At 52.9% G+C, this 13,720-nt stretch overlaps 3 protein-coding genes across 3 annotated transcripts; 1 reads left to right on the forward strand and 2 right to left on the reverse strand.

Moving 5' to 3' along the window:
- Nucleotides 1–279: 279 nt before the first annotated feature.
- GLRG_00215 (SNF2 family domain-containing protein) lies at nt 280–3,795 on the reverse strand (the record flags this gene model as incomplete). Its single annotated transcript, XM_008090900.1, has 2 exons — nt 280–2,483; nt 2,538–3,795. The coding sequence occupies 2 exons, from the start codon at nt 3,793–3,795 to the stop codon at nt 280–282; spliced, it is 3,462 nt and encodes a 1,153-aa protein (XP_008089091.1).
- An 895-nt stretch (nt 3,796–4,690) lies between these two features.
- GLRG_00216 (uncharacterized protein) lies at nt 4,691–6,040 on the forward strand (the record flags this gene model as incomplete). Its single annotated transcript, XM_008090901.1, has 1 exon — nt 4,691–6,040. One exon carries the CDS (start codon nt 4,691–4,693, stop codon nt 6,038–6,040), a length of 1,350 nt encoding a protein of 449 aa, XP_008089092.1.
- A 5,704-nt stretch (nt 6,041–11,744) lies between these two features.
- GLRG_00217 (MYB DNA-binding domain-containing protein) lies at nt 11,745–12,632 on the reverse strand (the record flags this gene model as incomplete). The annotated part of the gene is made up of 2 exons (XM_008090902.1): nt 11,745–11,879; nt 11,970–12,632. 2 exons carry the CDS (start codon nt 12,630–12,632, stop codon nt 11,745–11,747), a joined length of 798 nt encoding a protein of 265 aa, XP_008089093.1.
- Nucleotides 12,633–13,720: the final 1,088 nt, after the last annotated feature.

Genomic DNA, 13,720 nt, shown 5'->3' on the forward strand with positions numbered 1-13,720 from the left:
TGGCCTGAACTGAAGAGTAGCTCCTGAACCCCCTCCGACAAGTTGTGCACACCTTCGCGCTGCGTTCATGTGAGATATAAATGCAATGCATGCTACCGCCTTGATTTGTGTCTAGTATCCAAATCGATTCTACGCTATTCTAGCCTCCCCCTTCATCTACGTCTCATGATGCGACCTCCCCCTGTCCATGCCTGCTCTCCTGAACGCCAGTCGCTTAAGTTCTGAGGCTTGCACTATGCCTCAGAATGTAATGTTGTGTCATGCATTGTGATGCGCCTGCTACTTATATGCAGGCCTCAAAGTCCACATGCCCCTGCCTGTGCCGCCGGGCTTACTCAGTACGGCCACAGTAGCCAGGGCACTCTTAAACTCCAAGATTTGCTTCGGTTTCTGGCAGTAGGGGTTGAAGTGATCCACTACCATCTTGGAAGGCGCCTTGCCCCCATGTCGTCTGATAAAGGTCTGGATGAGAGGAACAAAATCCTTCTCCATGAGATTCTTCTCGGCACCTGGGGTGCCCGATCGTGAACTTGTGCTACTGGTCGGCGCACTAAGTCCCTGACGATTGGCCAATGCAGACATGACGCTCGAAGAATTCAGTCCACCACGTCGATGCTGTGCAACGGGACGACCGGCTTCGCCAACCTCGCCCGTCCAGGTGACAGTGCCGATGGGCGTGTGGCGTGCCACCTCGCCTGCCCGCCGTAGAGCAGCTTCTGCCTGTGCAGCAAACCTGCGCGCTTCTCTCTGGTTCATCGCCGGATCCGCTTGTACCCTTTGTTTACCATTCATGATTTGGTCATGCTCATACGCGCTCTCGACCGTCCGGGAAAAGAGACTCTCGGTGATGCGTTTCTCGTCTTCAAGCGTCTTATCCTCCGTGAACTCTTCCACCGCAGCGACACCAGCGAGCTTGCGAACTGTGTCAATTTCGTCTTCGGCCTTGATGGAGGATATGGGTACCACGTTCTTGGAGGGCTTCTCCGGCTGGCCATTAGCATCCGGCTTGTTGTATTTCACCTCAGCCCCCTCAAACACCTTGCTTCTGTTAGCGCTCGCCATGCTATGACTGTTATCGCCAAAGCTGAAGAGGTCGTATAAATCGGACAGGTCGAAGTTGGCCCGCTGCTTCGGGTCCTTTAGGACCTTGTTCGTCATGAATTGCTTAAAGATCTGACGGTGGTAGATTTTCTCCTCGATGGTGCCCGATGTCATCAGTCGATAAATTGCGACCGGTTTCGTCTGGCCCAGTCGCCAAGCTCTCTCTCGGGCTTGCAAGTCTGTAGATGGGTTCCAGTCGGGGTCGTATATGACAATTCTAGTTGCGCCAGTCAGGTTGACACCTAAACCACCCGTCTTCGTGGTGAGAAGAAAGACGTGGATCGATGGGTCGTGATTGAACCGATCAATCAAGGCCTGTCTCTTCTCCACAGCCACTTCGCCATCCATTCGAAGGTAGTTCATCCCCTCCATTTTACCAATAAACTCTTGCAGTATATCAAGCATGATCTTGGTCTGGGAGAACAGGAGCGTCTTGTGGCCAAATCGTTTCCACAACGGAAGGAGCTCGCCCACTGTCTGCAACTTGCTAGATCTTCTGGGGTTTCCCCAATCGTAACCCGGCTGGCCCTTCTTTCTAACATTGACAAGGTCCGGATGATTGCAAATCTTCCGTAGGATATCGATGCCGTACAATGCTTGTCGTTTCTTGGCCATAATCTGGGAGACAGCATCCGAATGAATGAACCTGACGTACTCTTCGTTTTGCTCTGGAGTCAGCTTGCAGAACAGCACCTGCTCCGTCTTCTCTGGAAGGTCTGATGCAACGTCGGTCTTGAGTCGTTGAAGAAGATACTTGCTGATGGCCTCCTTGAGGGTCGTTGCGCACTTCTCAGCCGTCAAAACAGCCAGATTGGTAGCGTTTGCATGGCCACCCATTCGGATGGGCATCTCGAACTGCTGTCTAAAACTGACGAGCGTGCCCAATCTCATGGGATAGATGAAATCGAACAGTGACCAAAGCTCGACCAAGTTGTTCTGGATTGGCGTGCCTGAGAGAATCAAGCGATGTGGTGTGTTGAGCTTCTTGCAAGCAATCGTAATATCTGCGTTCGGGTTCCGAATTTTGTGACCTTCATCAAGAACCGCATATCCCCATTCGTAGGACAAAAGCTCATCCTGGTAAGAGTGCAAGCCGGCATAGGTTGTGACCAGAACATGGCCATGCTTGACAACACGCTTGATGATCTGGCGCGCGGCGGGGCCGTTCTTGCCACTGCCGCTATAAGGTTCGTCATCATCATCCTCGTTCACGTTTATCATACCGCTACCTGACGAATGCAAAATCGACACCCTCAAGGCGGGCCACCACCGGTGGAATTCATTGACCCACTGTTGCATCACAGTGGCTGGGACGACAACAATGACGGGCTTGTCGAGTATTTTGCTGTAATGTAACGCCGCAACAAAGGCAATCGCTTGCACTATTGATCATGTTAGCATTTAGGCGTGTTACCAATGGCACGCACAAGAAGTACCTGTCTTTCCCAGACCCATTTCGTCCCCGATGATGCCGCCCACGCCCTGTTCATAGAGCTCTGCAAGCCAATTAACACCAGTTTTCTGATAAGCAAACAGAGATGGATGGATGTCTCCTGGAAGCTTCAGTTTGAGATTGTCGCCAAACTCATAATCTGGATGGTCGGGCGATGGCTTGAACCATTCTTCTTCGCCGTTATCCTCCACCGCAGGAGGCTCATCATGTCCTTTCTTCTGTTGGCGTGCTCTCCTGCGTCTTCGGACCCAGTCGGCAAGGCGTGCTTGGTAGACGGCCTCATTCCCATCGTCAACACTGCTTAGATCGATTTTTGCTCCATTGACAGTGACTGTGGCGTCTGCAGCCTTCTTCTTTGTCTTGCCCTTCTTTCGCTTGCGGCCAGTTGCTTCTTCCTCACTGGTGTCAGAGGCATACTGGCTTTCTGGCGAGCTGGCAGCCGTCGGATCGAAATCGTCCGAGGACGCGTCGTTCTCCGTCCTGCGCTTCTTTCTTGGTCGAAGAGAGAACTCACCCGCGACAGAGTTCGGCGCTGTTTGGGGTTGCTCTTCGAACCCAGGCATTCGCAGCACTTGGTGGGACTTGGGTTCCTCGTCGTCGCTGCGGAGCTCCTCGGCTGCTGCATCTTCCTCGGCTTCAATGAGAACTTCTGCGAGTTTGCCTTCAAAACCAGCGGGTCGCTCGCCTCCAATGTTGGAGAAAGGGGTGATCTTTCCGGTTCGGACGAGGAACTCTCGATTCGACTCGCCAGGTAGTCTCTGGGACTTGCTCTTGGCCGGGTTTTCATTGACTGAAACCTCCTCTTGCCTCTTATCGATGCGGGCCTGGCAGTCGGATATGTCGTTGATGATGCGATTGATCTCGAGATCGAGCTTATCAATTTCCTTTTGAAAATTTCGTGACTGATACGGGTTACGACGGGCTCCTTCCAGCTTCTTATGCTGCTCGATCCGCTTGGCTTCGAGTTTCTCTTTGCTGGCCTCTAGTTTTTCGATGCGCTGCTTGTCTTTCTTGTCTTCTGCTTCAATCAAAGCAGCGTTGGCTTGTGTGGTGATGTCACGCTCCAAGTCATCTTGATCCCTGATGTCGGCCGTGATATTCCGCAGCAATGCAGCTTCGTCAGAATGGTCCCTTGAGTGGGATTCGGGTACATCTGGGGGATTATAGGTGGTGGAGGCTGGGCTGCTTCTCTCCTTGACGGACTCATCACTGTCCTGGTTACCTTCATCGTTGGTTGCCATCGTGAATGCTATTTTCAATATCCTTTCACCTTCGACCCTGGCGTTCGAGATGATACCTTCAGGTATGCAATAGTACCGATAAGACTTTCCAAAAGAAAGGAACCGCCTGTCAACGTGCGTCTGGATAAACGAAGAAACCGGAGTTGTCCTGTGGTGTGGGTGAGTTTGAAGTACGAAAAAAAAGTGATCGCAGGTAAGCCAGATAAGACCTCCCGTAGCTGCCTTTAACATAGACGACGAGTCTGCAGAGGCCAGCTTTGAAGTCTCTTGCCTCTGGATCCTAATGTGACTCACCGAAAATGCTAAGTTAGAAGGCAGCAGGCGCGTCAAGCTCCCGAGATGATTAATGACCTGCTTCTCAAATGATGACGCCACCGGGGGAAGGCAGTTGCGAACGGGTCGCGCTATCAGGTGCTATACAGGGGTCTTAAGTGTTAAAAAGAACAAGTGGATCCGGGAGAAAGTGACAGACCCGATTGATTGGATATTGGGGAAGGAGGCGGGGCATTTCTGGTGGCTTTTTCTCCTCGCGCCACAGTTACGGACTTGATGGCGAGCAAGGTAGCCTGAGCAAGCCACATCTGACTAATCTCCCGGAAACGAGATACAGCAACAAGCTATGGCAATAAACGTTTATGTTGCAGCAGTCAACAAATCTTCAACGTCTCTCTGCCTCCTGACCCTATGCTATTTCTATAGGTCGCTTTAACCTTTACGCACCCAATTGCCCCGGGCCGGTTGATTGAGGTCGAACAGGTGGTGCTCCGACCAGGCAGGAACAACCTCGTTGATGACCAACATGATCAGCCGAAAACACACAGCCGAGATTCTTTCGAAAGTCTGTTGGATTGGGTCGAGAACACACTCTTCTGCTGCCCTCCAACAAACTTCCAGTATGCCTCCCGCATGGCTGCAATCTGTTCTCAATGCCACCGTCAAAAAAGAAGCACCCAGACTGTATGTTTGGAACCTATCCAACCTGGAAGGTCAAGCCCAGCCCTTCAGTTCGCCGGCCAGCAGTCGCCCCGATGAGCTTACTCCATACCGTCATGAAGACAACCTATATCGACGGGTTTACATTCTCGGTGTCGGTAACCTTGGTACTCTCTTCGCTAGCTCGCTTGCCTCACTGCCAGAGCCTCCGCCAATAACTCTTGTGGTACACCGGAAGGACCTCCTGCTATCATGGAGGGAACAGCCAGGCATCGAAATGACCCGGCAAGGCTCCATTTACAAACATTTAGATTTCGATGTTGAGCTGTGGTCTGAAGAGCCCCCATCCACTGGCTTGAAGAGGGAGGTTACAGAGGGTCAGCAAATACACAACCTGATCGTAGCGACGAAAGCATCCCAAGCCCTACCGGCAGTCGACCGAATCCGCCGTTACCTCAATGAAAACTCCACGATAGTCTTCGCCCAGAATGGTATGTGTAAGCTTTGGCCGCCGCATGGGAAGACATATTCGAAGTCCCGTTACCTCGGAGAATCACATCCAAATTTTCTAGCGTGTGTCACGACACACGGCGTGACCTCTCTCGGTCGATTCAAGAGTTTCCATGCGTCCGAGGCAAACCTCAAAATCGGCCCTATACTACTCAACGAGTTTCCTGAGAACGATTCTTATCTGTCAGATGTGCTTTGCCGGGCCCCAACTCTTCACGGAGAGAAGGTTACACAAGATGAACTTTGGATTCTTCAACTGGAGAAGCTCGTCGTCAACTCGATCATCAATCCACTGACCGCTATTCTTCGTTGCAAGAACGGCGATCTTTTCAACGAAAAGGAGGGCGTGCTTGCAGAACTCATCAATGCCCTGTTGCTAGAGGCTAGTAAGGTTCTTCAAGCTCTGATCAAGGACCGGAGCACCGACGCAATCATACGTCCGGCATCTCGTGAAGCCACGTCTACTACGAAAGTAGAATTGGACCACGAGGACATACGTCGACGGCGTGACCTCTTGAATCGCTTCTCTCAACCCCAACTAAGGGAGATGTTGTATAGTGTTGGGAACAAGGTTAAAGACAACACAAGTTCAATGCTTCAGGATGTCCGGGCCGGCAAGCAGACCGAGATCGAAGAATTTAACGGCTGGCTAGTTGAAACGGCGACTTGCCTTAACGACAACTTGGATGTTACCCATCACCGCATACTAATTGATCTTGTGCACGACGGCAACGTTCTACCAAAAGAATCACTCGTCAACTATTTTCCTTCTTGCAAAGGGTCTAAGTCTGCAGCTGTCTGAGGTTAGGAAGATATCACCCATCCGAAACCACAATCTAGAAACCACGAGATCACGCAATCTAACTCCTACACGCCCCCAAAATGCTGTCAATCCCAGCCCCAGCGCTCCACGAGATCTACCTCGATCATACTCGAGACGTTAATGGTACAGGGGATACCCCTATCAATGTCCGGTCCAAGCTACACGTTGTTTGCGAGCACACCGAAACCCTACGAAATGGGAAGCGACGTGGTACCGGTATACACTCATCCACACCATCAGCTGGCATTTTGCCAACCACCATCTTTCCGTCATTCCTTCTTCACTGGCAATTGCCTGCAATGGAGGCCGCCCAGCTGCACTGCACCGGCGCACGCCCTCCACCAACCTGCCAGTCACACTGTTAATCTAACCGCTTGTCGGGCTGTTGAAAAATCAACGTGGCAGGTATCGTCCAGAAACCTCCTGTTCCGCGGCCCATCGTTACCGTTACATCCAGGTCTGTTGCCCTCATTTGCCACATCCGCCTCCCTGTCAATCCTTAACAGACTGCAGTATAGGCGTAAGATTCCGCGTCCACGTACCGCTATGTATAGTACTATATCAGCATCAGATATATGTATCGCGCCAGGGGAAGCAAGCCCTTGTGGCTGTCATGGGAGGACCCAGTTCGGAATGCTTTTTCCAAGGAAGCATTCATACTCTTTGCCCCTCAGGATTTTCACCCGCCGCTTACTCGATGCCACCATTCCGAGCGCTTTCGCAAACAGGTCTTAACGATACCTATACGGATCATACTGATGATATCCATAGATACCTGGACAGTTGTGCTTCGCATAGCACTTATAGACTGTTTAAAAACCTGGTCATGACGACCAACCACAAAAGAAAAAAATTAGCAGGAATCTCGGCGGCTTAATTCCACTTTTTCAAACAGGCCTGTATGGCATTGCGCTTCGTGCACAAAGTTCTTGATCCCAGGCTGACCTGTGGCAGGAAATGAGTTGCCGGCTGCACGCCAATTATTCAATGGCACTGAAGGCCCTGACCCGAAGGCAGCATGTGCCTAGAGATTTCTGGGCATGAAGCTACGCGGCCTTATAGCAGCACGACGTTGTTCCCTGCATGCATTTTAGGGCTTGCTTTGCCGTTGGTCGCTTGCTACACCCCAGTTGCTCCATGGCAGCCACCGTTCCCGCCAAGCAGCCAAATTGGAAGCGGAGCCAATGACTGGCGGAAACACACCGAAGCCAAGCTAATGAGGATTTGATTGCATCGCCGTTTTTGCCGCGGCAGGCTATGTGTCTTTCGATTCACGAAACGAGATCAGCTAGCTTCGAAGACAAAAGCCACGCGGTGGAGAGTCTTGCGGAGCCGATATTTGTTTGCCGATTGCGCTCCATCTTCAAACTAGATGGATCCAACTCAACGTGATGCCCCAATTCTCCGATTGGCTAGCAGGGATTGGTTAAAAGCTCCGGTGCATATTTGACGGAGATTTTCTTTACGAGGAGGCCTGTCTGATGGACTTTCATTAGCACATTGTGGAGACCCTGGGTGACTTCAATCTCGACAAGGCTCTCAGGGACGAGTAGCACTCGCGGGGAAGCAGCAAAAACAACAACCTGCTTCGGTGAGAAATCTGGACTTTGCCAGCCCACACCATTCAAGTACCAGGGGCTTGTCACTTGTCTACAGGCTCAACCCTCATTCAGCGCTGGGGCAGGCAGAAAACTCTTTTGGTGTGGTTGCACTGCAGCAGCGACCCGCATAACCCCCCCCGCCGTGCTGGTGGTCGACCTGGCCGCATATGCATGTTACTCGTCGTTGCCCAGATAACCAAAAAAACAGCCCTTCGGATAGCGATGGAGAGGCAGAGGCAGAGACAGAGAGGGAAACCTGGCGAAATCGATCCCTTGCACAGCGACGCGAAACACATATACTCGGATGTTGTCGGCCCTCGGCTGCGGAACGGTCAGTTAGCCAGACGCCTGATCCAAGCTTTCCGGGCTTGTGCGCAAAGGAACTGGCCCCGAGAACGCAACAGCCATGTGTTCTTTGTCCAATGCTATGGTTGAGAGGCATTGTAGGGTTTGTCGGGTTCAGGCATATTGTCCTTGGTGTGGTCGTTCTTTGAAGCCGTCGCTGACCTGGCATCTCGGCCTGGACGGCTTTCCCGCCGTTGCCCGCCCCGCCGCCGCCTGACCGCCTGACCCGCTTGATAACCGCATCAGCACCGAACCCTGAGGCGCAATATGACGATAGAGACGTATCGAGGATCGCGCAGATATCACAACCCTGGTATACGCCTTTGGGATTCGGCCTAGCATCCCCTGGCTATAGTATTGAGAGTCTTCAGGGCTCAACCCAGCAGTTGGCATCCGATAGCCTATCATTAACCGTACATCAGGAGTTTCACGTTAGGCGAGTTATTTGCTGGGTATGTAAGCCCAGTACGAAGCGCGCGAGCCATTGACACCCGCTTGAAGCGATCTCGGATAGTTGACAGGACAAGAGCGGACCGCTCGGAGCCGGACAAAGGTCGAGGCGTGGTGAGGCAATGACTCGAAGATTTCGTGCCTCGTCCCGTCTGCATGACACCTCGGAGGTTGCATTTACGTCCTTTATTTCATCATACGACAGCCCCTCCCAGTTTCGGCTTGCTTCTTCATTCAGCTGTCTCTGAGGAAATCCAACTCTACAATTACCGCCGCTGTCAGACATCCACGGCTCGGTTCTATGCGCTAGAGGCAAAACGGCTTGTCTCTCGCCCCATCCCACGTCCAGATTTGGAAAGTGATTTCCCCCGCTCACAACCGTTTAAGCACAATCTCTTGCTTAGGCTGTTGACAAAGGACCAACACAATCTGCAAAAGAGGAACAGGGCGGTCATTGCTTCTTGCAAACGTCCAACCAGAGACTGACAGCCGTTGACCGAATCCATGTCTCAGATGGTTAGCCCCGCCTCGTTCCCGAATTCTCGATGGTCTGGACCATGATAGCTTCCTCCAGGTGCCGTACCGATGCAGTCGATCCAGTATCACTTTGTATCAAAGGTAATATGCGGAGACAACTCGACCAAGGCTAGCCCGTCACGTCACTGTCACTGCATGTGCGGGACGTACGACAGCTCGCCTCGCGTGGATGCGCCGCATTTCACACCGATCGGCCCACAGAGAGAGGAACCCGAAAACAGCAACCACCCTGTACGAACTGTGCGTGTGACTTTCCGGGCAATTGACCGCTTTTTTCCCTCTCCTCCTCTGGAGTCGGCATCTCTGGCTGGGGGGGTGGATGGGGTTGAAAGACGACGTGAGTGGGGGTACATATATCAGAATTCCTGGCGTCTTATAACGAATCCTGGGACCGAGTGTTTCAATGGCCACAAGCCGCTGCCGGACCGGCTGCCCTGGGTGGACGCAGAGTCAAACGAAAGCCTGCATGGTGATCAAAGGGCTACCTGTCAGTGCCAACGACTGGAGCCAGCGATATAGCCGGATCATACTAAGGCCATTGTCAAGGGGAATAGGGGAAAAGCTACCCTAATGAGACCCTTTGGGCATCCCGACGCGATCACGCCCAACGCGGCACACTTGGAGCAGGAGCCCACCCGACGGACCTTTCTCACATGCCTGACCTGGTCAAGTTGCCGATTTCCAGGGCTAGCCTATGTTTCATGCCGATATGGCAGTGGCCCCCTCCGCCCCGTTTGGGTGGTGGAAAGCCTGCGCCGGAGCGAAATAGGTATGACAATCTTGCTTAACCCTACCTTTCGTCCCCGCACTTCGGAGCGTTCGATCTGTACCCCCTAATGCCCTCATCACTCGCCAAGGTTAACTCGCGTAGACCTGGGCACAGGCGTTGGAGGGAGAAACGAAAATAACGCCAACCCATCCAAGATAGACGAGGATGGCCTTCTCTCGCCTAAACTTGGCATGAAACATTACGGCGCCAAAAAACACGCCTTCGCCCCGCCCGAGCTCCGTCACCGGGAATCCGAGCTCAACTCGACAACGACGATGGCCTATTACCTTTGGCTTTTTAGCCCTCTCTGTCCTTCGGGGAAGAGGGTGGGAGGGAACCTGGAAACATGCCGGCGCGGTGCCAAAACATCTGCCACGAGAGGAAAACAGGAATGGGCGATGACACGTCAACGCAGGTACGTCCACGTTTCGGCCGGGCCTTTGTAGGGAGGGGAGCGGGAGGACTTTTGACGGGTTCAGAACTATACGTTGCATGAACAAGACAACGAGCGCACCTGTGCCGGCCCGAAGTGACAAGTGCTGGGCCGCGCTCAGCGCATGTTCTGCCGCAGGATCTATGTCTGGCCGTAGACGCCTCTAGGTCCACCTCCATCGCGTTGCTGGCCCTGCTCGTAGCATTTCGGTGGATTCAGGGCGAGGTTGCAATATCAGCTATGTCGTACGACATTGACCCGAGCGACTCGGGGGAGAAATATCGCTTATACATAGGTAGTATGGCATGGTATATACGAGAAAAGAAAAGAAGGGGGAAAAAAACAAGCCAGCCAGACTGACTCATCACCAGCGCGGCCCATTCGTCTACTCCCCAAGCTCGACTTCTGCCACACACGCGTACACACACCCCTGCCCACGCCCCCCCCCTCACCCTCCTACCAAAAGCCCAGTAGAACGCGTCTGTCAGGATAGGTACCAAGCCTCACGGATGCCTCCACGTTTTGCCCAAGAGCATACGAGATTGAGAAGCGAATCAGATCTAAGTTGGAGGCTATAAAAAGTAAAATACAAAGTGGTGAAGCTGCAGAATCGAACAAGACTCGGATAACGGTGGGGGGAATAACGAGCGTCTGGGGGACGACATAGACCAAAAAAAATCAAGATACAAAACAACAAAAGGACATCATCGTCGATGCTAATCCATGCACGCATCACCATGTATGCAGAATGCTTCCCTTCGCCATCTCCCCAAATCCTCTCTTTTTCTTTATACCCGCAAGACGCCGTATTCAGCCTTCACAACCAGCGACTCCTGCCCACGGTGCAGTGAGAGCAACGCTCGAAACCCCGAGGACGAGCGCGGAAGACTCTGCATGGCTGCAGAACGATGACTGTTGTCCAGAAAGAACGTTGAGAACGTTGAGAAAGCAAAACAAATATGAAGGCCGTATATTGCATAATTCGGCATGTCTGTGTGTGTGGGTGTGTGTATGTGCTTGTGCCCCCCAAGTCTAATGTTGTGTCATAAGTCGAGATATAAGCGAGCAGGTCGAGAAGAAAAAAACTGAAGTAAAAAAAGGTAACCCGAGGTATTCGGGGGTATCTCTAGAATTAGGCGGATGGGTAATCCGGCAAAACAAAAGGACAATGCCACTAAAAAGTCGCGGGTATGGCGTAGAAGTTGAAGTACATATGATTCAATAGTAGATGGCTTTAGTTGTCCAACGCAAAGCTGGCGCAAGCCTTCGGGCCTTGCGTGCTCTATTGACGATTGACACAAGCTGTTACCGGGAACGGCGCAGAGACAGATTGTATCTTAGATTTCCCTCGTCTACCAACTCGCTGAGCCGAGGCTGGAGAATGACGTTCGTAGAGGTTAATCTGAAGGCTCCGGATGGGTCGTGTCGTTCCACGTCGCATGATGAAGATCATCGCGTATGGCAAGCTCCTCTTCATCACTGGAGCTGCTGCGTGTAGATGTTGTCTCCAGCCGGGGGCTCAGAAGTTCCCGGTGGAGACATTGATTGCTATAAGGGGCCACCCGTCAACTCCGCCACGCGTTCGCGGCAGGCCGCGGGAGTGAAACCGGTGCCGACTTTGTTGGCAACGATGCGCCACTTCTCATTCTCGTAGTCTTGCAGTGCAGTGCGGAGCTTTTGGTCCTAGAAAGAGGAAAATGTCAGCTCGTGCTCGCCATATCACCCCAAGGTGTTTAGCAGTAGTGCTCTCTGCTCATGGAGAGGGGTACCGACCGTTTCGTCCGTCCATTGTGTTGTCTTAGCCTTGAGCTTGGTGCAATAGCGCACTTGCAATGTACCTGATGATCTACCAGGGAAGAAGTCCGCAATTTGCTTCCAAGTCAGGGACTTGTTCTCCTTCAGATCAATCAAGAGTTGGTCGTCTTCAGGAGTGAACTTGAGCTTCGGTCCTCTTGGTCTCGGAGCCGGAGACGGCATGCCTGCCTGTCCGACCACGCTTGGGGCTCCGCCTCTATCTCCGCCATCGCCATCACGCCGCATCATTTTGGAAGGGGGGCCTGTATCGGGCAGACGATGATGGTGGTGCGTGGGGGGCTGCACCGTCTGCGCATAAGCGGTTCCCAGAGGGGTTTGCTGCATGCTCTCAAGGTCAGTGTGATCCAAGTCGATCCCGGGGACGGCTAGGTCAAGCTCGTCTGGCCTCGATCGTTTGGTCCCATGCGGCGTATGTGTCTGTGTAGGCGTTGACATGGAAGGATACAAGGGTGCGACAACTGGGCCCGGAGCGCCGTAATGAGGCGGGCCCAGGTGCCGGGCGTGACCCATATGATGCCCCGAATCCATTAGGACCTGGTGAGGATGATGGGGATGATGGGGGTGTTGCTGCTGCTGCTGTTGTTGTTGCTGCTGCTGCTGCTGCTGCTGCTGTTGCTGCATGGCTTGGTGATGAGAATGGTGGCTGGTGGGCGGTTCATGGAGAGTGGGAGCGTGAGCTGCTCCATGATGGAGCGAACTCCTGTGATGATGATGTGAGGACGTCGTGTCATAACTATGCTGCTGTTGACTCTGGTCGCTCGAATGCGATTCTGGTGCAGAATAATCGACATTGTAGTCCCCTACTCGGTAGTTGCCCGCCAGCGTGCCTCCGACGCATGGGTTCCGCCAGAGCGAACCGCTCTGGACGGTCGCCGGGCTCTGAAGAGAAAGAATTGGTTGAGCGAATGCCCTCTCGGGCGGTGTCGGAAGAGGTGAGGGCGGTTGGTGCGACGTTGCGGTGTCGCGGTGATGGTAATAGTCCCTCGAACTACGATCCTGTAACAGCGCTATCGTGTCGCCGTGATGAGAAACCCCTTCCAGAGTCAACGGACATTCGTTCCCGGGAGGTGTGGAGAGAATCGTCGCGGTGTTTGGGGGAGCCTGGGGTGTTGGTGTTTTGGGACGATGGTCGAAGCCTCGTCCGAGATGATTGTAGTGATTGCTGATGGAGGTAATGGCGGAAATGGTGGCGGTGGTGGTGGTGGACAAAAGAGAGAGTCGGAGTTGGTGTTGTGGTCTCGTAGGATTCGTCTCCTTGTCGGTGGAGAGCTGCTTGTCTGCACAGCACGACGGATGGTTCTCTTTGGCTGACGGAGGGTGGGAGCAAAGATTAATAAGACAGAATAAAAGTCGAGGTAACCATGCTAGTCTTTTTTTCTCGCCTTCTAACTCGTTGTTGCCACACGCTTTTTAAGCTCACGGGATGTTCCTTTGACTTATTATAAAACCCGTTTGGCTCTGGACAAGTGATATAGTAAGGAATGGTTAGAAGAGAGAGAGCGCGAACGTGGGCAAGGGCTGCATTATATCGTCCCATGTGCCTTCTCGAAAAGAGGAATAGAGGGCTATGTGTGGACTCTCTGTATGGGGGTATGGGAAGGGGACGGAGAGGGAAAGGGACGTGTATGGGGTGTGAGGCCAGAGAAAGAGGGTACATCGACCATCGCCGCTTTTGTCACCGGATTAAAGCACACCAGCGATTTGCCGTA

Source organism: Colletotrichum graminicola (genome assembly GCF_000149035.1).
Source record: "Colletotrichum graminicola M1.001 genomic scaffold supercont1.1, whole genome shotgun sequence".
NCBI classification, from domain to species: domain Eukaryota; kingdom Fungi; phylum Ascomycota; class Sordariomycetes; order Glomerellales; family Glomerellaceae; genus Colletotrichum; species Colletotrichum graminicola.